Consider the following 27,754-nt stretch of genomic DNA (forward strand, 5'->3'; position numbering starts at 1 on the left):
TGTGGTCCATGTTGTGGAAGGGGAAGGAAGAGATCCCTGCTTAAGCAGCAAGTGGTGACAGGGGAGGGGGAGAGGGGCACAGGGAATCCAGCAGACCCTGCTGTGTCTGCAAGTCTGTGCTGGAGGAATTCTGCCCAGCGGGGAGGGGCAAGCCCTGCTGTGGAACAGTGAGCGTCACCCAGCCCACAGAGCATGATGGGATGCTGGGGGTATCTGATTTATCTTAAACAAGCAAGGGGTCTGGGACAGACATTGCATAAACCGGTTTGAGCCAGATCAGTGAAGTCTGATACTACATTCAACTACGTTTATCTCAAACCGGCTTCAGCCATTTTGAAACTGGTTTAGGTCCACTGAACATCTGTTCCGTTACAGGTTTAAACGAGTTTCTGATCACTTAAACAGGTGTATGTGTAATGTCTGTCCCTAGCCTTGGTGGGCATCCAAAGCCAGCCAGAACACATGACAGAGGAGACTGGCATAAGTTTTAGTTACCCAGGAAGTTAAATAGTGATGTTCTTGTATAACAACCTAGATTCTGCCTCCCCCAGCAGTTATTCTGCTATATATATATATATTTAGAGACTCATAGGAGAAAGATAACAAACACCCAGATCATTTCTGGAGAGACAGTGTTTGCTAGATTTTTCCTTAGTTTAATTTAAAAAGTCCCACACAAGGAAGCTTTTCCTGCTGCCCTGACAAGCCTGTTCTACAGCCCAATATATTGCGCAGTCAGGAAGGATTTTTCTGAATACCTGGAATAGGTTTTTCCCAATCTTCATTTTATCCCCATACTTCTACTCCAACACACATACACACCTCTCCCCTACTGCACTACATAATTCCTGTCTACCATTTAGAGAGAATCCCCAGGTTCAGAGTTTTCAGGGAGGAAGGAACATCCCTGCCCAAACAGCAGTCCAAAGTGCAGAAAACAGTAACAATGATTTTTGAGCTTTAGGCTTCATAGTGAGCAGCACTACTTTAAGACAAAGGAAGCAGCAAATCCAGTAGCCACCAAAAACAAAACAAAAACTCAGATGTCTGTCCAGTACAATTTATTCTTGATCTATACTTCTAAAGCTGCCTATTGCTCATGGTTCTGTTAGCCTATGAAAACAAATACACTACTGAGACAAAAGCAGAGACTCAGACACAGGATGATAAATTGTTAACATCGACTCTTTTCTATCTGAAAAGTCAGTACTGAATTTTGCCTTCTTCCAAAATTCCTGCATCTCATGTGGAAAAAAAATCCATAGCTAATATTTACTGATTCAATTACTGTAATTCATTAGTTCTCTTAATACCTCAAGATTAACCCAGGTGATTCACGTCTCTTGATGACCCACATTGCTTATCTGACCAAGCTACATACAAAACCTATTCTGGCAGGATCCTCCCCTCCCCTCTAGAAAAATGAAACCCTTACTCATACAGAAAGGGTTCAGCTTCAGCTGATTGGTTTCCTTTGTATCACTCTTTCACAATAAAACAACTCCTCCAATCCTTTTGGCCACAACTACTGAAAGTTTGCAAGCCTTAGGGCCAAATTGTATTTCCTTCTGTGCATTCAAATGGCAGTGTTCTAAAAGCAGAAGTGGAGTTTCTGGCACATGACTGTCAAGATCTCATGGTCTGACAATCATGTTCTCCTAACTTTTACAAAATACTCTATTCATTGTCTGCTGGGGAGTGAGAAGTCTGGCTTTCCATTCATGTGTTTGTCTGCTCCATACTAACTTCCTTTCATTTCTGTCTTTGCCCCAAAGCAAACTAGCTAAAACTACCTGGGCAGCAATTCTGGGCTCTAGACTTTACATGTGTGTTCTGTAATACATGCCTGGGAAAGTAAAGTTCCTTCATGTGAAGTGCAGTTAAGTCTTGTCTATTACAGATGAAAGGTTCAATACAGTTTTGTGGGGTTCCTTTTATGGACTTATCTAGCATTTTGGACCTCTGTTTACAGAAAGAATATTATGTAAATACAGTTTATCTTTATCTTTAAGCAGATGAAACCTACCACTATAAAAGTGAAACATATGCGTGTAACTTTATGGCAAGGAACCAGTTGTACCAAAGGGAACCCGCCCGGGGAGATAAATTGTGATCTTTTGTGTCTCTTCTTGAAACAGAATTTGGCCTGTACTACTTGTACTACTCTAAACTTATTAAGAACTGGCCTGTTCCGATGACCATCTGTAAATAAAATCAAACTGATAGAAATATCACAGCTAAAGTAATCAATATTGGACTAAAGAGATATGGCATGTAGAAAATATGCTAGAACCTATTTCTGTAGTAGGTCTTGGACAAACTACAGAAAGATTGCTGCTATATTGCAGATGCTGCTGAAATTTGGAAAGAACTTCAAAAAACATTAAAGCAAGAAATATGCAAGCAGTAAAGGGGCAGATAGATCAAGCATTTACTCCACCTCAATTTCCTGCCAATAGTCTTAACACAAAGTACCAGGGTAGATAACTGCCCAAGAGGAAAATGCTTCAGTGATATGTGTATCTACTAATCACCTATCAAGCATGCCAATCATAATAAATGCCAGGGCTAGAGGTGAACCATTCAAGCAGTACATGTTTACTGAAGATGTTTTAAAAGGAAGTCACACCACTGAACTGATGGACATCACTAGCAAAGCACCTGGAGCCACAGTTCGTTCTTCATTTGTCCTGGTTCATTCAAACCTGAGAAATGGATTGGGAATTGAAAAAGCAGGGAAGCGTGTTTTTCTCTTTCAGTACATAAATATAGCAGCAGTTACCCCCTTTCAAGGTTTATAAATTCTAAACCTTGAAAGGGGGTAATTTTTTTCAAAACAGCCTAGGTTAAAAAAAAGACTGTCTAATTTTAAAGAGAACTAGGCAAGTAGAAACTTAAGCTCAAATGACTTTCACCTAGGCATTTTAGAAAATTTTCCCTAGGGTGACCTTAAATAATTGGTTTAATTCACAATTTAACCATAGTCCATACTTCTAATACTATAAATACTATAACAGTTAATACCAGTGTTTAATAAGTTAGTTTCAAATTTGCACATTTTGATTTAAAAAGGTTTCTGTATCCAATTCATTAAAGTTTTGTTTAATAAATCTGATGAGCTGGTTTTGTGTGTTTAAATTAAATTCAAGTTGCCATCTTAATGCAGCTTGATACAAATATAAGCAAACATGTAATTATTTAATAAATAAGAAATTTATATTTCACCATTTAATAGCATACTAAACTGTAGGATTTCTAACAATCCAAGTTTGTCAAGCTCTACGTGTGTGTGTGTGAAGCTATATTATATATATGACATATCTATGCACATAGTTTGTGTACCTAGGAAACATAGGTAGCAAATCTACTGTATAACAATTAAAACATCTCCATTTACAGCTAAATACAATGTTTTTTAAAATCAACCAATGAAAACACATCCTTCTTTAAAAAGCAAATATATACACACACACACACAATGAGAAAGTAAACTAAAAACATTTAAACTGGGCTTTTGGCTTAGTGATTTAAACTGTGATTTTAAACCAATCCAGTCTGGTATTGCAGACTTAACATATGCAATTTGCACAGCTTCTGGTGTTGCTTCCTTTATAGGGTCTGAATTCTAGTTGGTGATAGATAGTGGAAAGCTTTCCCAAAAAGGAAAATCATTTCCCAACTAAAGATGGACACAACCTGAATCAAGAGAGAAAGGATGACCTATGGACTACAGCTGTGGTGCCCAAACTTTTCCCCTTTCCCTTCCTCTTCCCCACTCCCACTCCCAACCAGATAGACAGTGCTCAGGCCCTCCACGGTGAACTGCCATAGTTTAAGCTTGCACTATGAGCCAGGTGTAATTTCCAACTCCTCGCTCACAAACTGCTGGTAATGATGCATATGCTTGATGTAGCAACAGACCATGTTGAACCATGAATTCCACCTTGTGAGCACAGGCTCTGGTGATAGCATGTGGGTCCCCACTTTGACTGGTGAGGAACACCCCATACCAGAACTTATAGGTTAGACAGTGTTTGAAAGCTTTCTTGAAGGAGGATGCCAGGCTATCTACATCAGGGAACTGTGTATCTCAGATACTAAAGACAGAATGTGCTCCTTACAAGCAACTTGAATTACATTTGGCAGCATTCCTTGGAGCACAGAGAAAGCCTTGCACATGGTTGGACAGAAATGCTGAGATCTTGTTAAATTCTAAGCCATAGTTGACAACTGCCTTCACTACAGCCTGTGCCACAGTAGAAAAAATGACAAATATGACGTGGACCAGCTCCATTTGAAAAACAGGCAGGTCCCAGTCTGTCAAGCTCCCAGGTACAAAGAAAATGTGCAGCACAGTTATCTTGAGGGTTGGTGGCTTCATCAGCCACAATAGAACAGGGTTTTATACTCTGCCAGTACAGACTTTGTGGACTGTATATGTGAAGCAATCACTGCAGGGTGATAGTCTTGGTAATGCTTGTTTGCATATGGAAAACTGCCAGCATTTTTCACATTTTGTTTCAGGTAGTCTCTTAACTTAGGGTGAACAAGTTTCTCTAGCAGAATGCTCAACACTACAAAATCCTCCATGAGGGAAAATGGCACTCGCCTTGCCAAGTTGCTTTCCACGATCTTTAAAAGGACTGGTTGCGTGTTTCTTGCTCTGACTTCAGCCTCTGCAGTAGCCTTTCACTTCTTGTGCACCTTAGACTCTAAGGGTGCCTATGCACATGCTCCAATGCATGCTGATTAGAACATGTTGGAGCTGACTTGGAGCAGCGTGCTGCAGTCTCACATGTTCAGCATCCTGCGTTTCAAAATGGCAGCTGGGGCACTTTAATTAGAATTTGTTGACTGAGCTTTGGTTAAAGCACCCTCACGGCCATTTTGAAACACAGGATGCTGAATACTTGAGAGGCTGTGGCATTTTAATTAAAGTGGTTCCTGAGAGCTGCTCCAATTAAAAAGCCCTCCCCACCCCAGAGAACATGTATAAGTATCCTACATGTCTGTCAATACTAGTCTGGGAGTGGGATGGGTGGGTGGGGCCAGGGCTGGGATCATAGGATGATGACAGCACAGGTCCAGGGTCTGGGGCAGAGCTATGGTCCACTGCCCACAAGTCCCTGCCAGAAGAAGTGGTGCCCATTACAGGGGCATACAGGGAGCAGATTGCAGCTCTGCCCCAGGCCCTGGTCCTGTGCTGTCACTGCACAGTGATCCTGATCCCTGTCCACACCTACCCATTCCACTCCTAGATGCTGTTCCCCACCCACATGCCCTGCCCATGCAGGTCCCAGCCAATCTTCATGGACACCCTGCCCACCCACTCTATCTGGCACCCATGGCCTTGGGTGTAGGGGAGACAGTTCAGGGTGCCTGGGCAGTGGGGCCTGAAGGAGCCACTGCTAGGGCTGCTGGGAAGCAAAGTCTAGTCCTAACCCTGCAGTGGGACTGGCTGCATTCACCAAAGCCTGGGCTGGGCTGCGCCCCCCGCAATACCTAAGCCAGGCAGGACAGAGGGACCTGCTGTGGGCTGGACAAAATGCCTTGGCAGGCCACACCTGACCCATAGATCAGATTTTGCCAAACCCTGTTGTAGCAGCATGCCTCTGGTTGCTTAAAAGTTGGCCAAACCCTGTTGCTTCCCTGACTGGCCCCAGGCGTGCCTGTATATACTGAATCTGTCTCACAGGATCGGTTTCTAATCTGCTCCCTCTCACTCCACTTGCTTCTCTACCATGATCCAAGATTGCAGGGTTTCCCATCCTCTGCTTGCCAATAAGTTTATTTTTTTGCAACAAGCAGCCCACCAAAATCACAGAGCCCACCAGTTTGTTTGGTTTTTTTTTAAATGGAAAAATGCCTAATTTTGTGCTTTCCATGAAAAACATGAAATCATGATTATCAAATACTCACAAGACTTTGGTCATAATGTTGGTTCCAGGTCCTTCCTTCCCCTACAAATCTATTAACTTTGTATGCTCTGCTTTGCACACAGGTGTTTCCAAGTTGCTTTTCCCTGTCTTGTATTGAGATCCCCACAATAGGACATTCCAGGTCAGTCAAACTCTTGTATTTCACTGCTGCTCACTGAGCCTCTCGTTTCCTCTTAGACACTCGTTCCACTGAGCTCCACTCCTGCTTACACTTTTAAAGTAGTTATACTAAAAGCACTGCAAGATGAAAGGAATGGTGCTAGGCTTCTGCTGCCATGTGCTTACTCCATGCTGTCTTTCCTGTGCACCCCCCATGGGTCTCTGCTTTCCCTTTTCCAGACCTTCTAGTTCCTTTTTTATTATTCTTTTGCTTAAGACAGTGCTCTTAAGCAGAAGTAAAACCAATTTCATGCAAACTGAAGTAACTCACACTGGAAGATCTATCTGCCTCTTTTTTAAGCTTTATTCTTTATGTTGCACCCACCACATACCGTAGCTTCCTGGCTACGTTAAACTCCAGGAACTCATAAAATGTTGTCAAGTCTATTAAATCCTCTGCATATTTATCTTTCATATGGAATCATGTGAACACTCTGTGTCACATTTATAAGCTGTATTTATTCTACTCTTGTTTCTAGCTGGCACTTACAGAACCTCTTGCTCTCATCTATTCTTGTGAATTCCAGCTATGACAAGGGGACAGAATTAGTTTGGTCTCTTTTTCATTGGGTTTGTTCTGTTTGCAATTATTGCATTTCTTTGTCCCTCTGATACTCTTTCAGTTTATCAATGCATATGTTATTTTGAAGCTTAAAAAGTAAAGAAATGAGAATGTAAAGTTTCTATTGCTTTTATACAGTTGATTAAGCTATATTTTGGTGAATGGTAACCTTATTGTAAGTGCAGGAGGCAGGGAAGTGAGGGCTAGAAGGTGTAACTACCCTGGGACACCACTTGCTTGGGGGTACTGAAGGCTTAGTTTCATAATTGCATTAGCTAAAATCCTATTTCCATGTTCTGTACAAGGCACTGAAGAGATGAAGCCATACGTGGGGGAAGGCTTACTTCCAGATTTTGCCCAGTTTCTGTAAAACCTCTCTGCATCAACCTGTAGAAAGCTGTTGTGAATGCTTCATAGGCCTGAACTAGAAGCCTGGGGCCAGCAACTCAATGGACCAAAATAACAAATGTTTCTCCTGAACTAACATATAACTATTGCCTAATGTTTAGTAGCAATGATTTGGAGATGCAGTGAGGAACAGAGGAGGAAAAAAGCTCATAGTCTTTTCTGACAGATATTGATTTGGATACTAAGAACAAATGTGTAAAGGAAACGGAAGAACAGAACATGGAGTTTGGCAACACTGGAAACAAGAGATTCTGTGGCCCTTGTTTTTTGGGGTCTCCTAATCCACACTATTTGGCACCCTCTTTCCAAGTTTTATGTCCCCAGAGTTAGTGAGGGGGAAAATTCAACCATCCTAGTACGAATTGGATGAATCCTGTCTACCTGTGACTGCTCCCCTATTCTCTGTCTAGCTTTATCTGGCTGGTTTGCCAGAGTACTGTCTCTGTGGAAGATGGTTCTCTCTCTTGATGACCATGCTTAAAAGCCTGGTCCTGTGACTATCTGTCTCATTCTATCCTTGGCTAGGCCTCTGCATATGCTGTACACAGCAGGGTCTGAGTGAAGATTTCCTCACATGGAGACTTTTCCATTGACTCATGTGACATCAGAAACTTACTTAGTCATTTTGCAATTATTTTTCATCTCACCTGAAGGAAATGCTGACACTCCTTCCACTACCCACTAGAATTTCTGAGTCAGAAGAGGAATCTGCTCTAGATAAACATCTGGCATAGGAACTGTGTGTACTCCTTGCATCTGCTGCACTTCAGTAGATGTCCTAGGCTGCTGTTCCTGGCTAAGTACGGACAATCAAAAAGTTCAAGGCTGAATTGATTCAGTCTTTGCGGGTTAGTCAAAGCTGCAAAAATTGAATCAATAAGCAAATGAACAGACATTCACTTTTGATTCAGGAAATGCAGCTCCATGCCTGCAGTGGCTCGAGCCAGAAGCTGGGGACACTAGAGCATGACTCTCTGGCACAGCCAGCATGGGCTGTGTGTTCACTTCCTTTTCCAATAAACTGGTTTGTGATCAGTTAAGTCTGATACTACATTTAACCAGGTTGATCTTAAACCAGTTTCAGCCATTTTGAAATTGGTTTATGTGCACTGAATTTCTGTTCTGTTACAGGTTTAAACCAGTTTGTGATCACTTAAACTGGTTTATGTGTAACTTCTGTCCTAGCCCCTCTGACTGCTCACAGCCTAGGTAAAGTCACCTGAGCAGGAACGCGCATTTCCTCAGAGACAAAAAGCAGCAGCACATATTTGTGCCACTGCTACTTGTCTTGGGAAGCACCCTCGAACGCATGCTCTGGCATGTGGCAAGTTGCCCTGGGTGAGGTAGGGGACGCTGGGGCCAGCACCTGGCCTGGCCCTAGCAGCCTTGCCTGGGATCCTGGGGCCCCCCAGGGCTGCAGCGATGCTGATCCTGGTGTGCAGAGTCTGGCCAGCAGCTGGAGTGTGGCTCTAGCCAGCTAGGCTCCAGTTTGGGGCATTGCATCCTGCTGCCACGTGTGCTGCCCTGCTTTTCTCTGCCACAGTTTTTTTTTTTTTACACTGGCATCTCCTGCTGTCAAAAAACCCGCCAAAATTAAAAAAAAAAAACCCATGCTGCAAATTAGTGGTGCAGCAAACACATGCATGTGTGCTGTGTGCAGTTTGTGGCACTGCAAACCGCACATGCATGCTCATCTAGATGCACCCACTCTTTTAAGAACAGAAGGGACAATTGTGAATTCCTGTAGAAGCCAGCCATAGGACTTTCTCAGTCCAAGTCCAAAAGCTGTGGTTGAATCACAGTATCTCTCTGAGAAACTCCTAATTTTAGTTGACTTCCAGTGACACAGAATCTACAACAACCTATAGTAAGCTGGTCTACCCTTCCATGTTTTAGCCTCAACAGTTCAGTAGCTAGGGCAGGAAGCAGAAGCTCTGAGTTCCCTCTCTCCTCCTCCCCCACCCCGCCTTACTCAGTGTAGGTTTGAACTTGCATCTCTCATTTCCTAGCATAGTGCTCTGATAACAGATTAAGCGCTATCCTAGGCCCTCACCTTGAAGTATTTAATAGTTATTGGAAGCAGAGAAGTAGGGAAGTTTTTGCCTTATTAGGTTCAAAGACCTAGGCTAGAGCTCAGGGCTGCTGCCATGCCAAGTCATACATCCCCTAGTTTTTCCTCTGCATCCTGGTGCCACATCTCTCTTAGCTGTCCAAGGGGGCAGCCTCAAAAGGAACACCAGAGAACAGCCTAGCTAATGCCCAGTGTACAGTGTGGGGATTAGAGCACTGTAGTTATTGGAACTAAGGCATCAGAGGGTCCTACTGCATCCAACTCCCCTTAGTTGTAGGTTTCTGGCTGTCTGTGTTTTCGTGACTTAAACACACTTGCTCACCCAGAATAGGCACATGTATGTAGCCTTACACCTGCCTGCATAGTGTAAGGACTTGCCCATGCTTAGTCCATAGCAGGAAAAATAATTATATTCTACACAACCACAACATAAGGATTTTTCTTGGTATAAGTATGATATCAAGAAAGTCTATTCCTTCAAGCAATGTTTTTATATCTGCCAGTGTCCAAAGTACACCCGTCCCTAACTTCCTCACAGTACCTTTTTACAGCCTCTTCCACTCAAGTGTTGCAAAGCACCGCACAGAATGTGTGTGGCGAGTATCATACCCAGTTTCAACAGGGGAAACTGGGTCAGAGGAGTAGTGATTTGAGCAAGGCATTCATATGCCATGATGTTGGCAGTTCAACCCATATTAATAACAGGTCACAAAATAAGTGTGTCAAACCTAGAAGCATAAATTAAATCCTTGCCATCTGCTCTACCTCTTAGTTTACATTATCCCATTTGATTGTCAAATGAAAAGGAAGAAAAACTTGGTCCCTACCATCTTCCCAGTTTCTGGCTCCATCTTAGTTAACAATGGAGAATGTGGTCCAGCCCTGCAAGGTCACAGGTCTCATTTCTGCTACAGCAGGTCACCTTCCTTCATAAAGGCAGGTTTTCACTTTAGAATGGGGTCTTGGGGTGCATCCCTCCAGCTCTCATGCAACATCTGTGGTCACTGCCTCCGTTCTGACAAATAGTAAATTGCATAGGGCACAGAGGAAGAAATATTCTCTTTCAGCGTGGCATGGGAGTCATTGTCCCAAGTGGTCCCAGTCCTCACTGATGCTCCCATAGGTAGGAAGTGATAATGGACCCCATCAGTATGATACAGAAAAGATATCAAGCATATGTCCTGCAGGCTGGATCTCACAATCTGGAAGACTGACTTTCTGGAGGGAAATTTAGTGTCAGGGAGAACAATGGGCCATTAGCCCCATGGTAACCAGAGTCATTTTACTGGCACACACTCCACCTGGAAGGTTACTGTTGCAGCTGAATTTCTGGGTTAATATCCCCATGGATACCCATAGTTGCTGCCACTGCCACTGCAGTGTCAAATTCCCTGGTCAAAATTCCCATGAAGGAGTGCAGTTCTGCAGTGGCAGGGCAAGCAGTGGTGGTGCTAACCCTTGCAGCTGCTAGAATCACTGTCTCCATGGAACTAGGACCCAAGGGGCCTAAGCTGCTACTGCTCACCCCATCACTAAAGGCACTCATCTGGCCTGCAGAGCCAAATGAGTTTAACACCCCTATGGGGCCAGTAGGGCTAAATGAGTTTGACACCCCTGTGGCAGAGGATGAAGAGATACCGGCACTACCACTTAATCGTCTCTTTTTACACTTACCCTTCACAACAGTATTTTTAATATTCCCCTTTGCTCCCTTGCCTCTGTAACTTCAAGTGAGGTTTTCATCCCTCCCCGGAATTTTTAGATATCGTACTGTACTTCTCTGCATCTAGCGTTCTTCTACATCTAGCTAATTCTCTCACCCCAGGCTCTTCTGTTTAGCCCCAAGTTTTAATCTGAGAAAAAAGTATCCACTCTCCTAGTGCCACTTGTTACTTTGTGACCTCAGCACTAAAAGGCAACACAAACAACACATCCACGCCTCTGGCTATTGTCAGCCCAGTTTCACCAGTATAAATGGTGGGAGAGTTAAAAAAAAAAGTTCCCACAGTTATACAGTTGTCCAGCACTGAACCAATGCATGAGGCTAGAAAGGGCAGTCAGGTACAACAATGAAAGTTGTAGCCGTGTTTATCTAAAAGCAAAAGCAGTCAGTGTGGTAGAGGCAGTATCTTTTATTAGACCAACTAGTTGCAAAAAGAGTCTTTATTTGCAAGCTTTCAGGCTCACACGCTCTTCCTCAGGCATTTAATCAGCCACATCAGCCAAAAAAGGCTGATTGCCGATACTGTCAATTTTCCTTACATCATGTTGATCCAATACGGGACCAATGTATCGGTGCACCTTTACCTTTCACCCATAAGATGTGGGGGGATGTGGGTACATTGGAAGGATGCAACAGGCTACAATCAGACCTTGACAGGTTACAAGGGTGGGCGGATGAGAATAGGATGGGTTTCAACACAGACAAGTGCAAGGTGATGCACCTCGGGAGGAACAACTGGCACCATACCTACAGGCTGGGGAACTCCCCTCTTATCAGCATGGAGGTGGAAAGGGATCTGGGGGTCATCATTGACTTCAAGATGAACATGGGCCGGCAGTGTGGAGAGGCAGTAAGGAAGGCCAACCGCACCTTGGCATGCATCCACAGACGCATCTCGAGCAGGTCCAAGGAGGTGATCCTCCCCCTCCATGCGGCACTGGTCAGGCCGCAGCTGGAGTACGTCCAGTTCTGGGCGCCGCACTTCAGGAGGGATGTCGACAGCATGGAGAGGGTCCAGAGGAGGGCCACTCGTATGATCAGGGGACAGCAGGGCAGGCCCTATGAGGAGAGGCTACGGGACCTGAACCTGTTCAGCCTCCAAAAGAGAAGACTGAGGGGGGATCTTGTGGCCTGTTATAAACTAGTCAGGGGGGATCAGCAGGCATTGAGGAAGTCACTGTTCCCCCGAGCACCGCCAGGAGTGACCAGGAATAACCGTCACAAGCTGGCAGAGGGTAGATTTAGGTTAGATATCAGGAGGTGCTACTTCACGGTCAGGGCGGCTAGGGTCTGGAACCAGCTTCCAAGAGAAGTGGTGCTGGCTCCTACCCTGGGGGTCTTTAAGAGGAGGTTAGATGAACATCTTGCTGGGGTCATTTAACCCCAGTATTCTTTCCTGCCATGGCAGGGGGTCGGACTAGATGATCTGCTCAGGTCCCTTCCGACCCTACAAACTATGAAACTATAAGGGGATGTACACAGGAAACCTCTACAAATACTTTCTCCATTTGCCCACCTGCCCAGAACAAATTTAGAATTAGTACTCTTACACGCCTCATAATCTTGCTCCCATTCCCCCAGGATCCATTTTACAGAAATTAGTCAAGTCTAAAATGAGGTGAAATTTGCTTTTTGTACATCATGCAACTGAATAACTTTAATTTCATTAAATAAAGTGTTACTGTTACAAGCTACAAGATTCTTCTACCTACTCCTTCAGTACATAATGAATCATACTCTTGCATGCAGTACTTTTACTGATAGTTTCCAAGAGGTTTAATGAATGTTTAATGAATCAGTGCAATTTAATACCTAGCTTAAACCAAGTAAAATTAACTAAATTCAATGCATTAAAAGAAGAGAGAACAAAAATAAGGCTACTTACTTCCTACTTTAAAAGTCAACAAGTTTTTAAGACGCTATAGAGAACCATAAGATAAGATGTCAAGAAGCCTCTCTCTCTTTAACCCTATCACCCAGACTATTTGTTAGAGTGTTTCCATGAGCCTTGAGATCTCACTGACCCCACTATTTTAGAGGAGGCTTCCTCCCAGCAGCTTGAAAGAGATTTTTTAGTTGGCTGCTGTGCTTTAAAAGCCTGTAGGATAATGGTCACCAACCAGTGGATCGAGATCCACTGGTAGATCTCAGAGCTTCTTGCGTAGATCTTGGAGCTTTTTTGAGTCATTCCAAGGCTGGGCTGGCGGGCTGAGTGCCCGCATGCACACACGTGAGTGCCCCAGCCCAGCAGGTCAGTCCAGGGGGGAGGGAAGGAGTGGGAGCAAGATCAAAGTCCCTGTGGTGACGGATAGTGCCGCAGAGGCAGGACCAGGGGTGAGTGGGGCCCTGGCCAGGTGGGACTTACGTGCTGGGGAGGTGCATCCCCAAATAATTTTTTCTCAATCTGATCCATCCCCCCCCTTCAATACCCACAGACTTACGTGCTGGGCTGGGGGGTGTGGGGTGCACAGTAGATCTTAGGTTACTTTTACATGTCAAAAGGTGATCTCCTACTTAAAAGGTAGGAGTAAAAGGACTACTGCTGTAGGATATACTTTTCTCATAGCCAAATCACCTATTTAGTAGGGCTGTGTGAAATTTTGCCAAGTGTTTCATTTCAAAGCTGTTTCAATGCATTTCAAAACTTGAAACAGCGAAATCAAAATGAAACCAAAAACTCTGAAACAGTTTTGAAACAAGATGAGGGCACTCAAAATGTATAGAAAGTTTCAAATAATTTCAAAGCAGCCCAGTGGCGGGAGGTAAGGGGAGAGCCAGGGCTGCGCTCTGAGTGGCTCCACAGCCCCATGAAGCTCAGTCTGGTGGGGAGCACAGCCCTGGCTCTGTCTGCCTCCCACCTTCTCACCTCCCACCACATCTTGTTGGATTTGGCTCCGCAGCCCCACAGAGCTCAGCCTGGCAGCGGGAGATGGAACAAAGCCCCGGGTCTCCCTGCCTCCTGCCGCCGGGCTGAATTCCATGGGGCTGTGGGCCCCCAGATCTGTGCACCGGATAAGATAAGGCTGCCTCTGCCACCTGGGACCAGCAGCAGCATGACTCTTCTCAGCTATGGCAGGGCAGCCTCCTGTCATCCAGCATGTGGATCCGGGAGTTCACACCCCCAGGAGGAGTCCAGCACTGCCTGGCAGCACTCTTGGGGGTGCAAGCCCCCAGATCTGTGCACCAGATGAGAGGAGGATGTCACTGCTGGCATGTGTCAGTTTTCCTTTGAACAGTTTGAGGTGCAGCTTCCCAGAAACCTCTACACTTAACTCCTTGAAACTTGGCAGGCTTCATGTCCTCAGAAGGGGCTACCATCCCCACAGTTTTCATGTGAATCAGGCAAGAAATGACAAGGTGTTAGGCATTTCTATGATTCCCCATTATAGCCTACGGGAGAAATGTCGAATAATGTTGTCATTTCTTGCCTGATTCAGATGAAAAGAGCAGGTATGGTAGCTCCTTCTGAGGCCAGGAAGCCTGTCAGGTTTCAAGGAGATAGGTGTAGGGGTTCCTGGGAAACTGCACCTCAAACTGTTCAGAGCAAAACTCAGGACATGCGAGTGTGAAGGCATAGGGAAATGAAAACAGAAGTCATGGTAGCTGCTGCAGATGCCACAGGCACCTTCTCTTCTTGCATGCCACCACACCTTGTTGAAAAAGATAATATATAAGGAGGCTGCCCTGGAGCTTCAGCTCAGTCATGGTCCTAATGGACCCTACTAAACTCTGTAGGTTCTTGGACCCCTTCATGGGACCCACTCTAAGTAGGTGCCTCAAGAGGACAACCTAAGCCTTATGGGCTAGATGTGTAGCTTCAATTACCCTTTACCATGCCCCATGCCTTGCAGATAGTATATCGATATTGTCCCTGTAATGAGGTCTTGGAGAAGGGCTGGCCATCCACAGCAAGCATCTCCCCAATACTCTGGGTAACCTCGCTAGCCTTGGGAATGCACCCTGTGTACTCATCCCCCACTGTTCCAGGGTGGCCTGCCTCTGCTTCAGGGGGACGGGGGCTTTCGAACAAGAGGGGGACTTCTTTTTGGGTATGCTCCCACTAGTGCCAGGCTGAGGAGGACCAACAGCAAGGCGGTGCTGCCTGCAAAGATGCATCAGCATCCCTGTGGTGCTCATGCATTTTACTCCCTTGCCCCAGCTCCTTTTGGCTCAGTAGTGCAGACAGGTAGCATATGTGGGATCATCTGTCAACTCAAAATGATCCCAGACCAAACTACCCACTTGCTTCTGGGGTGTGGGTGCATGTGCGGATGCTGCCTTTTCTCCCTCCTGTTGCTGAGCCTCTGCCTGCTGAGGAGGAACAGACTCAGCTGAACCACTTGCCTCCACATCTACCTCAACCTCCTCTGAAGTGCCTTCCAGGGAAGGAGACCTGGCTCTAGGGGAAACTTGAGAGGTGTGGAGTACAAACTCATACAATTCCCCCTCCTTCCCCAGAATTTCCCTTGCTAGGACACTCAGATCCAGCTCCAGCTCCAGCTCTTCCTCTGGCACTGAAAGGCTCAGGCTGGGAATTTAAATTGGGGTGGAGGAGACTGTAATGCTGGTGCTACTTGTTGTTCTCATGGCAGTGGTGCTCGGGGTTGTTGTTATTATGGCAGGTATTAGAGGGGATGCAGACACTGCTCCCACCTTACTGGTGCCACTAACAGCAGAAGTGGCACGGCTGCTAGTTCCTGGAAAGAGGCTGTGTCTACTGGGTTTTCTGGGGTGGGGGAGGGGGGAAACTTAGACCTCTCTCTCTGCCCCCTCTTCCACCCCAGCCAGAAGGGCGGCCACCTGCCTTTCCAGCATGCTTCATGTTTGGTATGCTGGAAAATCTGTGTGCATTTCTGTAATGTAATGTATGTATTTACATTATATTCATAGATGTAGGGTTGGAAGGGACCTTGCAGATCTTCTAGTCTGACCCCCTGCCATGGGCAGGAGAGAAAACTGGGCTCAAATGCCCTCAGCTAGGTAATCATCAAGCCTCCTCTTAAACACCCCCCATGGTAGCAGCAAGCACCACTTCCCTTGGAAGTTGGTTCCAGATCCTAGCCAGCCTGACTGTGAAGTAGTGCCTTCTAATGTCTGGTCTGAACCTACTCTCTAACAACTTATGGCCTTTATTTCTTATTACTCTGAGAGGTGCTCATGGGAACAAGGTCTCTCCCATTCTCCGCTGGTCTCCCCTAGTAAGTATATAGATGGCCACCAGGTCCCTTCTCAGCCTTCTCTTGTGAAGGCTGAACAGGTTAAAGTCCCATAGCCTCTCCTGGTAGGGTATGCCCTGTTGTCCCTGGATCATGTGAGTGGCCCTCCTTTGGACCCTCTCAATGCTGTCCACATCCCTCCTGAAGTGCGGTGCCCAGAACTGGACGCAGTACTCCAGCTGAGGCCTGATCAGTGTCGCATAGAGGGGGAGGATCATCGTGGGAAGATCACTCAGCTAAATCTGAGTGGGCGCAAAGCTTTCTCTTGTGCGTGGATGACCTCTACCTGACTCAAGAAGTCTATGGGCCAACGAGAGGCAAAGTGCTGCTTGACCTGGTACTGGCTACGGGGGAAGACCTAATCGGCGACCTAGTGATTGATGGGAAGTTGGGTGACAGCGACCACGAGCTGATCACCTTCACCATCCGCTGTAAAGCTGGCAAGTCAGTCAGCAACACAGAAGTCCTTGACTTCAGAAAAGCCGACTTTGATAAGCTCAAGAGGCTAGTCAGTCAGGCCCTCAGGGACCATGACCCCAAGGAGATGGGAGTTCAAGAAGAGTGGTTGCTCCTCAAGGAAGCGATCCTCAGTGCACAAGCTAAATGTATTCCAAACACAGAGGAAAGGCAGCAAGAAGGCACAGCAGCCCCCCTGGCTCTCCAGGGACCTAGCGGACCTACTGTGGCTAAAAAGGAAAGCCTACAAAGGATGGAGGATGGGATTCACCTCTAAGGAGGATTACTCCGCGCTGGTCCGGTCCTGCAGGGACCAAACCAGGAAAGCCAAGGCTGCAACTGAACTCCAACTAGCTTCAGGCATCAAAGACAACAAAAAGTCCTTTTTCAGATATGTGGGGAGCCAGAGGAAAAGCAAGGGCAATGTTGGACCCCTGCTAAACCAGATGGGGCAACTGACAACTGACGCCCAGGAAAAAGCCAACCTATTAAATAGGTACTTTGCGTCAGTCTTTCATCAGTCACACGGGATGCCCATGCCTGCTATGGGACAGGGAAGTCTGGGTGAGGGGGATCCCCTACCCTCCATCAATGCTGACCTCGTGAAGGAACACCTTGAGAAGCTGGATACCTTCAAGTCAGCGGGCCCTGACAATCTGCACCCCAGGGTACTCAAGGAGCTGGCGAGCGTCATAGCCCAGCCCCTGGCACAGATCTTTGAAAACTCCTGGCGCTCTGGTGTAGTGCCCGAAGACTGGAAGAAGGCCAATGTGATGCCAATCTTCAAGAAAGGGAGGAGAGTGGATCTGGCTAACTACAGGCCCATTAGCCTGACTTCTATCCTGGGGAAGATCTTAGAAAAGTTTATTAAGGAGGCCATCCTTGAGGGACTGGCCCAGGCTAACATCCTAAGGGATAGCCAGCATGGGTTTGTTGCAGGTAGGTCTTGTTTGACCAATCTCATTTCCTTCTATGACCAGGTGACCTATCACCTGGACAAGGGAGAAGAGATTGATGTCATATATCTTCACTTCAAAAAAGCCTTTGATCTGGTATCCCATGATCACCTCTTGGCCAAACTGGCCAGTTGTGGCCTTGGCTCCACCACGATCCGGTGGCTGGGAAACTGGCTCCGTGGTCGGACCCAGAGGGTTGTGATTGATGGCAGTCACTCATCGTGGTTCCCTGTGACCAGCGGGGTCCCTCAAGGCTCTGTCCTGGGACCCATCCTGTTCAACATCTTCATTAATGATGTGGACATTGGAGTCAGGAGTGGACTGGCCAAGTTTCCCGATGACACCAAACTTTGGGGCAAAGCATCCATGCCAGAAGATAGGCGGGTGATCCAGGCTGACCTGGACAAGCTCAGCAAATGGGCAGACGAGAACCTCATGGTGTTTAACACCGATAAATGCAAGGTTCTCCACCTTGGGAGGAAAAACCTGCAGCTTCCTTATAGGCTCGGCAGTGCTACATTCATTAGCACTACAGAAGAAAGAGACTTGTGGGTCATCATTGACCACAAGAGGAACATGAGCCTGCAATGCGATGCTGCGGCTAGTAAAGCGACCAAAATGCTGACGTGCATCCATAGATGCTTCTCGAGCAAATCCGGGGACGTCATTCTCCCCTTGTACTCGGCCTTGGTGAGGCCGCAGCTGGAGTACTGCGTCCAGTTTTGGGCTCCACAATTCAAAAAGGATGTGGAGAAGCTTGAGAGAGTCCAGAGGAGAGCCACGCGCATGATCAGAGGTCAGGAAAACAGATCTTACGATAACAGGCTGAGAGCCCTGGGACTCTTTAGCCTGGAAAAGCGCAGGCTCAGGGGTGATCTGATGGCCACCTATAAGTTTATCAGGGGTGACCACCAGGATCTGGGGGAACGTCTGTTCACCAGAGCGCCCCAAGGGATGACGAGGTCGAACGGTCACAAACTCCTGCAAGACCGTTTCAGGCTGGACATAAGGAAGAATTTCTTTACTGTCTGAGCCCCCAAGGTCTGGAACAGTCTGCCAGCGGAGGTGGTTCAAGCACCTACATTGAACACCTTCAAAAGTAAATTGGATGCTTATGTTGCTGGGATCCTATGAGCCCAGCTGACTTCCTGCCCTTTGGGCAGGGGGCTGGACTCGATGATCTCCCGAGGTCCCTTCCAGCCCTAATGTCTATGAAATCTAGGATCACCTCCTTGGACCTGCTCGTGATGCATCTGTGGATGCACGACAAGGTGCAGTTAGCCCTACTGACCGTGTCCTCACATTGGCGGCCCACGTTCATCTTGGAATTGATAATAACTCCAAGATTTCTTTCTGCCACCGTGCTTTTGAGAAGGGAGTTCCCCAGCCTACAGGCATGCTGCTGGTTCTTACTGCCCAAGTGCAGCACCCTGCACTTGAGAATAGGATGGGATTCAATACTGACATTTGCCCACCCCTGTAACCTGCCCAGGTCCAGCTGTATCCTGTCCCTCCCTTCTGGTGTGCCCACCTCACCCCAAATCTTGGTGTTGTCCGTGAATTTAAACAGGGTGCTTTTTACCCCCCCTCATCCAAGTTGCTAATAAAGAAATGAACAGTGCGGGCCCAAGGACCAAGCCCTGGGGGACTCCACTGCTCACATCCCTCCAGGTCGAATATGACCAGTCTACCACCACTCTCTGGGTGAGGCCCCTTAGCCAATTTGCTATCCATCTGACTGTGTAGGCATCAATGCCACAGTCGCCTAGCTTTTTAATGAGAATGGGGTGGGAGACAGTGTGATATAAACATATAAATATATGTTCTGCAATGTATGTTGTACTTTCCTGCACAGTTAATGCAGACTGTCAGGGAAAATACAGATTTCTTTTATGCGGAGAAAGAACTACAGAGAATGAAGAAAAATAAATAAAAAGAGGATTTTGGATTAGGAAAGGGTATTAGGGTATTTCAGAAAGAATTGGATCCCACTTGCTAGGAACAGACTAGCAGGTAGGAAGTGAGAGCCTTCCTGATGCTCCTGATGCTGCTGGAAGACACAGCTCAGTAAGCTGACAAAGACACAGCTGACAAAGCTCATTTCAAACAATGTGTTTATGCTCCTTCTCTGTCCTTCTCCCAGGTCACTGGGATTGCAAGGGACCTCAGGGAAGGATCACAGTCACTGGCCAGCTACACATGTCAATATCAGAGCAGTTCCTCCGCCCTCTTTCCCCTCCCTCTCCTTAGTTTGTATTTCCCTGCAAAGCCACCTTCAAAACTTGAAACTCTGAATTTTTTTAAACGTTTCAAGTGCCCTCATTTCATTTCAAAGCTGTTTCAAAGCCTTGTGTTTTGTTTCAGTTTCGGTGCTTCAGGCTCGAAACGCCTTCAAAATGAAACGTCCGTCAAAATTTTGCACAGCCCTAGAAACCACCTAAATGGCAAGCAAACAAGAGTGTCATGCCCATGGTATATAATTTCTTAGCAGTCACCACTGAGAGCCGGAAACAGATTCTGTATTTTCAAACCATCAAGAGTTGTAACTAGATAACCAATCCACAAATGGGCAAAACTCCATAAAGTACACTTTTGCTGTGATGATGCCAGGATGAAAGGTATTGTACCCAACTATATTTAATCTGGGCACCACACTTCAAGAGGGATGTCGACAGCATGGAGAGGGTCCAGAGAAGGGCCACTCGTATGATCAGGGGACAACAGGGCAGGCCCTATGAGGAGAGGCTATGGGACCTGAACCTGTTCAGCCTCCAAAAGAGAAGGCTGAGGGGGGGATCTTGTGGCCTGTTATAAACTAGTCAGGGGGGATCAGCAGGCATTGGGGGAGTCACTGTTCCCCCGAGCACCGCCAGGAGTGACCAGGAATAACGGTCACAAGCTGGCAGAGGGTAGGTTTAGGTTAGATATCAGGAGGCGCTACTTCACGGTCAGGGCGGCTAGGGTCTGGAACCAGCTTCCAAGAGAAGTGGTCCAGGCTCCTACCCGGGGGTGTTTAAGAGGAGGTTAGATGCACATCTTGCTGGGGTCATTTGACCCTAGTATTCTTTCCTGCCATGGCAGGGGGTCGGACTAGATGATCTGCTCAGGTCCCTTCCGACCCTAGAAACTATGAAACACGCCATGAATGCTATTTGACATAACTTGTTGCTACAATTAAAATAACCCCAAGCATAAATGTTATCCTGGTGATTAGCACTGGATTTCATGGCCATCAAGTGAGTGTGGTAATGCGTGTGTAGAAGCAAAGAACTAGGTTAAGTTTGATTGGGCTAAAGAGATGTAAGGTTCTAAGCAGAAGCTCTTCAGGAAAGTAGATTTAGGAGGAATGATGCTTCTCCTTATTAAAGAGGGTTCCTTGTAAAGCAGTGGTCTCCAACCTTTTTATGGTCTCCACCCCTCCCACCACAGGCCCTGCACAGGCTGATACGCCCTGGGCCCCATACACCCTTAGGGACGGTTTTGGATATCCCACAGTACTGGCCAAGTTACAAACTGACCCATGCTAGTAAAAAGTTGTGGACCCCTGACACAGCTGCAGTAGAGTCAATGGCAGGGTGCATCCTTATACAGTAACAGGAAGCACTGCAAATTCAACAAAATGGCATAGCAACATGACAAGAGACACAAACTGTTACAATCTGAGGGATGAGATTTATGTTGCTTAAAAGTGAAAAGTATGTTACTTTCTCCATATATTTATGTAGCATTGACAAGCCAAAACAGAAGAAGTTGATAAGTTTACAAGTTTATATTGAGACTCTCTCTCTGGAATACTTGTACATTATGATGGACAACAAGCAGTACAAATTACTGCATTCAAAGGGAAAATATGGCTAAGCTACAGTGAAAAAGCTAAATTCAAGGCAGCTGGTTTTGAAGCTTAGATCTGCTATTAATTTGCTGTACCTTGTACCTGAGTCTCTTTGTTCCTCAATTTTCCCAGCCGTAAAACAGGGCTATTAATAAATTTACATCAGATGCTGACACTCGTGACTTAAATTTTTAAAGTGTGATAATCCTTGGATTGAATATGAACAGGAAGATATTAAGATACCATATGTAACAGCACATCCCACTGCACTCTCTAGCTCTGTTACACAGCCTCTGGAGTTGAACAGAGCAAACATTTTAAGAAACTGTAAGATATGAAATTATTACTATATATTTTATTTTTCACTGGTTTTAAAGATGTTTAGGAAGCCACAAATATGAGTTTAAGTGAACATAAGTACTGCCATTTACTGGGTCAGACCATAGGTACATCTTACCAGTATCCAGTGTCACACAGTGGCAGAGCGGATGCTGAACGAATGGGAGAGTGAACAGGGTATATGACCACCAGTCTTCCCCCCTACTGTTTCTCTCTCATTTGCCTCCTCCAGCATTTAAGATCTAGGAAGTTCTGATTCAGAGGTTGTATCCCTAACTCCCATGCTCAATAGCGATTGATGACCCTTTTAATCCCTTTCTGCCTCTGGCTAAACTGTCAGCTTCTGCAACATGGTGGTAGTGAGTTCCTGTTGAATTAGCTACTGTGTTCTTGTACTGCCTGAGAGAGTGCATAATAAGTCCCCATTATATACTCCTTCTCTTACAATACAAGAAGTAAGGGTCATAACATGAAAGCAGTAAGTTAAAAACCCGGTTTCCTTGCTGGACACCAGCCGATGCACTGGCGTTTCCATATTCCACTTGTTTCCTCACAAATGCTCAAATTAATCCAAGTTATTTAAAAATTCAAATGCAGCGCAGCGCATGGGATTTTCGTAGGCCGGGGATGCCGTGGCCCGGAGTTTGAGCGCCCTCGATCGGGTTTGGGGCCCAGCTGAGCCTTGCGGCGCAGCGCAAAGCGGGTCCAGGCCCTAGTTTTAGCGCGGACGAGCCCCGCCGAGGTCTGGCCCCGGCCCTGGCCGCCCTCGGCGCCGCCAGCCGGGCTCGGAGCGGCGCGCGAAGCCGGGGCCCGCCGCACCCGCCTCGGGGCCTCCGCCTCGGGCCGGCCGGCGCCACTTACCAGCTGTCCCTGGGCAGCGCGCGGAGCAGGCGGATGCCGGGAGCCAGCGACGATCTCATGGTGCCCGTCCCGGAGCAAGAAGGCGATGGGGAGCAGCGAGCAGAGCAGGCACCCGCGCTGCTCCCGCCAGGCGACCGCTGGCATTTAAATGCCCCGGTGGGGCCGGCGCCGGCACTCGCAGATGAAGCGGCTCCTCCCAGCGCCGCGCCGCGCCGCGGCTGCCTCCTACCCGCCCCTCCCTGAGCAGCCGGCTGGACCAGGCTGGGCGCTGAGCACTGCGCACGCTCCCGCCGCGGCCTGCGGCCGCCGCCTCATCCCCTCGGCCCCAGCGCCCCGCCGCCGCCGCCGCTCCCGGGCAAACGGGCTCGCTCGGCCGCTGCTGCTGCGACTCCCGAAACGCGGGGCTCGGCGCTGCGCACGCCTGTGCCCCGTCCCGCGCGCCGCGCTCTGCCCAGGCACCGGTCCCCTGCCAGGCTCCTCCAGACTGACAGCCAGGTCCGGCCCGAGCGCCTCCTCTAGTCCAGTTCGCAGGCACTCGCCGCCTCGGTCACAGGGGTGGGTAGAACCGTCTGTCCCCATGGGTCTGACTTAGACAAGCCCCTGGTCAAATAGTTGGCCTGACGCAAAGGTTTCCCCACCTGGAATTTGCAATCGTTGCCCCTGAGGATGTGGGAAATTCACATTACCTGTAAGAACAGCCGGTCTTCTTCTGAGTCTTACAAAATTCAGTGACTCCATGTGGCCAGTACCTCCACAATTTCATTCCTGGGACTGGCATTTTAATTTCACCCTTGCCTTGCAACTTCAGCTTGATCCCCTCACCTATAGAACTTCTCCCAGCAGCCATACCCAAATTCCCCCCTTCCTAAACATAACCCCATGTCTCTTGATCATGTACCTACATCCACTTCTGGTCCAGCCCTCATGTACACTCTTTTGCCTCTATTCCCTCACACAGTCCTTACTCCCTTCCTTCCTCCCAAACACCCTCTCTCTTTACCTCTCATATTCATATACCTCCAACCCAATCCTTACCATATAGGCCTCTTTTCTCCTATACCATTTGCATGCATAGGTGCCAACTTTTATTTTTGCTGGGAGGACCTAATGATGGACATGAGGAAAGTTTTATGTATTTTAGGTGATAGCCCTCTTCCCAAGCAGGGCCAGGGCCTTGGGCCCCCACATACTCGGCCCCTCTGTTTTCGCCTACTCTTTGTCTGCCCAGATAGCCCCGCCCTATTCCTCATACACATATGCTACCCTATCTCTTCCCTATCTTATAATTTTGTGTCTTGGACTAAATCACCCAAATCAATTCCAAATTATATCAACTAAACAGAGCTCAATCATTTAAATCCACGTGACAAGTCTCCTATCTCCCAGATTCATCAGTCTGGGGCTTCAGATACTCTCAAATCCATGGCAGGCATCCTACATGTAAGCCCCAAGCCTGGAGGCCTTGAATGCCCCATTGTCCCTTGCCTTAAGTCCAGGGGTGGGCAAAATGTGGCCCACAGGCTAGAAGTGGCCTGCCAGGCCATTCTATACGGCCCTTGGGGCCCCTAAAAATTTTAGAAAATTAATATTTATCTGTCCTTGGCTGCCTGAGACCGCTGGCGCACCCCCTGACTGGCTGTGCTCACTGGTCAGCAGGATTGGCTGCAGGAGACCTTGCCCCCAGTTGGCAAGACTGGTCGCAGGTCGTAGGGGGCGGCACCAGTCACCCATTCCTGAAGGGGCACTTGCCTGTCATCAACAGTGGCGGTGATCTCTCACTGTTGAGGTGTTGACCCTGGACTTAACTAGGACTAATTAAGTGCCCAATCAGCGGCTGTCAGCAAGTCCAGACCAAGGAGGAATGGTTTTTGACCGAGTCAGTTAACAGGTTAATCAGGGTGTATTTGATCATCACCTAGCTAACCTGGCAATTAGTGAGCTAGGTTTAATTAAAATGCTCACACAGGAAGTAATGAAATGAATAGAATGGTTTATTAAATCACAACAAACAACAGGTAAGTAAACAACACACACACACCCGGTCCCCACAATGACCCTTACCAATACAACAATATAACTCTTATCTTATACTTATCCTAGCTAAACTTTAATAACTTTAATCAACAACAACTTAATATTCCCTCAAGAATGGGGTAGAGGGAGAGGGGAAACTTTATTAGGTTCATGCCCCTGTCTCTGGTCCTCCAAGCGTGGTCTGCTCCTCAGGCAACTGCTTGGTAGGGCTTACCTTCCCCTCACAAACAAGGAGGGGTAACCCTCAACCAGGACAAAAGTGAGGGAGAAAAGGAATAGGTGATACTTACAATGGGAAGTGGAGGGCTGCTGCTTTATGTGATACACACACCCAGAGGGAAAGAAACCTGGGGAGTCAGCCCTATCTACCTGCAGTGAAGATTCACCACAATGGAGGGAGGAAATTGGTGGAGTCTCACAGATCACTGGAATCCAGCACAGCCTCCAATCCAGCGCAGCCAGAGAAACCAGTCACTCCTAACTTGCACTCCAGTCTCTCACCCAACAACACAATCACCAATACCCTCACCAAGCACCCTTCTCCAAGCTCCCAGAACTCTCCACACTCCAAAACACACAGAGACCTCTCAGTCAAGCTCTCAGTCCAGTCACACCACACACCCACAGTCTCACACCTGCCGACCTGTCAATCAGAGCCCCCTTTTATATGGGTAGTGCACCCCATACACTCAGGCTCTGCACCCAGCACATGGGTGTGTGCACAGCACCCTAGTCCAGGGCTTCTGCAGGTAGCTTACATCACTCTGCAGAGGGTGGGTCAGGTAGAGGTCATCTGCTGACCTACTTAGCCTAGGGTTTCATGATCCAGGCCTGAATTTGCTCTCAGCAGAGGATGATCACTCCCATGGTCAAGTAAAGGGTTGTTGATGAATCCACTGATGGCCAAGAAGGCTGATCCTAGAGCCACAGACTCTCTGGCAGACACCACAGTTGTTGGTTAAAAGGAGACTTGAACTGTGGATTTCTTGGTCATGTTTCCTTTCCGTCCATTTCTGTCATTTTTCTGCCTCAAAGGCAAGACAATTTTCCTCAAAGTAAGATGTGCCTTCTCTCACAAAGTCTCTCCATGCAGCCCTGTCCTGGGCTAGTTTGTCCCAATTTGTGATGCCATTGCCACTCTTAATGCTTACCTTGAGGGTGTTATTGAAGCGTTTTCTTTGGCCCCCATGTGTCATTTGTCCTTGGCTGAGCTGGGACTGTAGCGGTTTGTTTTGATAAACGTACATCAGGCATGCACACACAGTGCCCTGTCCACCACAGTTAAATAATCAATGCTTCTATGCTGGTGGTGTTTAGCTCTGGTAAGGACACTGGCATTTTTGTGATGGCATTTTTGTGATGATCATCCTACAAAGGATCTTCCAGAGGTAGCGCTGGTGAAAGTGTTCCAGGCTGGTCAGGTGGTTTCTGTAGGTCACCCAAGGTTCACAGACATAGAGAAGAGTTGGACTGACCACAGCTTTGCTCAAGTCCTGATGTCATGATCATTGAACACATGATGATATAGTCTTCCAAAGGCAGAGCTGTCACATTGCATCCTATACTGCATTCCCTCAGTGTGGACCTTCTCTGAGAGATGACTGCTGACGTATGCAAAATATTCAACATTCTCCAGCTCTGACCATCAACGAGGATATTTGCCAGGGGAGTTAACTGACATGCAGCAAGATGCTGAAGCACCTTTGTTTTTCCAATGTTAATGGTCAATCCCAGGCACTGGTTTGCTTGAGAGAAGTAGTTAAGGGCCTGTCATGGAGTGGGGCCTGTGAGTGGCCGTGAGCTCACTAGCACCCCCTCCCGTGTCAATTAAGGTGATCCAGCACCCTCTTCTCGCCTGCCACGTCTTTGTTCTTATTAAGTTCAGTAAGGGAGGCTGCCTACTTCCACCTTGACACAGCGCTGGTATTACCTCTGTTCCAAGTGGGGTGCTCCAACACCTCCTCAGCCTTATGGGCAATGGGTGCCTCCTACCTCCCCTTTAGCATGCCCCAAGCCTTGCAGCTGTTCCTGGACGTTGCTCTGCCCTTGCCCTCTGGCATCTTCTCTGGCGCCCCTTAGGCTCGTCCTGCCCTGGTGCCCCTGTCTGGCACCCCTGGGCCTGTCACCCACCTGGCGCCCCCTGGGGCTTGTCACGCCCCGGCGCCCCCCTCTGATCCTCCTGAGCCTATCACGCCCCTGGCACCCCTTTTACCGGCGCCCTTGGGTTGGTCACGCACCTGTCGCCCCTTTAACCAGCGCCTCTGGGCCGGTTAAAGAACCTGCACCCCGCTACCGGCACCTCTGGGGCTTGCTGTGCCCAGGCCTCGCCCCACTGGGCCTATCTTGCGGTTTTCCCCGCTCCTCGCCCTCTCTGGAGCCTCTCACCTCCTCTGGGGCCCACGCCGCGCTTCTCGCGCCCGTTGCCCCCTCTCTGGGGCCCACGCCGTGCTTCTCGCGTTTTGGGGCTCAGGTGGCACATAGCCGTGCCTGGCCCCCTGCCCTTCTTTGGGTTCATCTGCCTGAGGGGAGCCAACACCACCCTCAGGGTTGGGGTCTCTGCCCCTATACACCACGCCTCACTGGCGCAAACAGCTGTGCCCCACTGGCACCAGGAACCCCCAGATTATTGGGGAGCTCCCATGAGGCCTCCTCGCACCCCTACAGCCTCACCCGGTCCTCCGGTATTCACACAAACAGCCCTACCGCAAAGCAAAGCTACCAGCCCGCCGGCTCTAACTCAAAACAAGCCTACCGGCTATAACATAAAGGTCCAGGCCCAAACTGGCCCTCTTGCAAAGGCATCTCAATCAGGGTTCTCTTCACCCTCACCATGGTGCCGTCCCTTAGGTGCTCAGGCGGCACCACTCGTCTCCACTCTGCTGCGCTCTTCTGCAGAGCTCCTACACCTCAGGCTGCCAGAAGGGAACTGTCAGCTAGGCTTTGCCCTAACTATTTATAAGGGCCTGGCCCTGCCCATTTTTGGTCATGTGACCAGCCTGGTTGCCACAGCAACCCACATCTGTGCTGCTTCAGGGAGCTTCAGCAGCCCTATTCCTACTGGTAGTAGCAGGCACCCTGGTGCCCTGCTACAGGGCCGTTTGTAGGTCCTCCTCAGTATGTGCAATGACGGCACGATCATTGGCATACTGAAATTCCACAACTGAGGCTGATGTAACTCTGGTTTTGGCATGATTGTGG

At 47.9% G+C, this 27,754-nt stretch overlaps 1 protein-coding gene across 1 annotated transcript in view; it reads right to left on the reverse strand.

Moving 5' to 3' along the window:
- The window catches only part of SLC37A2 (solute carrier family 37 member 2), a 99,928-nt gene extending 76,950 nt beyond the window's left edge, over positions 1-22,978 (reverse strand). Inside the window, exon 1 of the mRNA XM_090027264.1 lies at positions 22,523-22,978. Coding sequence (XP_089883390.1) covers positions 22,523-22,581 — 59 coding nt within the window. The 5' untranslated portion in view covers positions 22,582-22,978. The remainder of the gene's footprint in view (positions 1-22,522) is intronic.
- Positions 22,979-27,754: the final 4,776 nt, after the last annotated feature.

This window comes from Crocodylus siamensis, chromosome 14 (assembly GCF_052110815.1).
Source record: "Crocodylus siamensis isolate JL-2025a chromosome 14, ASM5211081v1, whole genome shotgun sequence".
Classification (NCBI taxonomy): domain Eukaryota; kingdom Metazoa; phylum Chordata; order Crocodylia; family Crocodylidae; genus Crocodylus; species Crocodylus siamensis.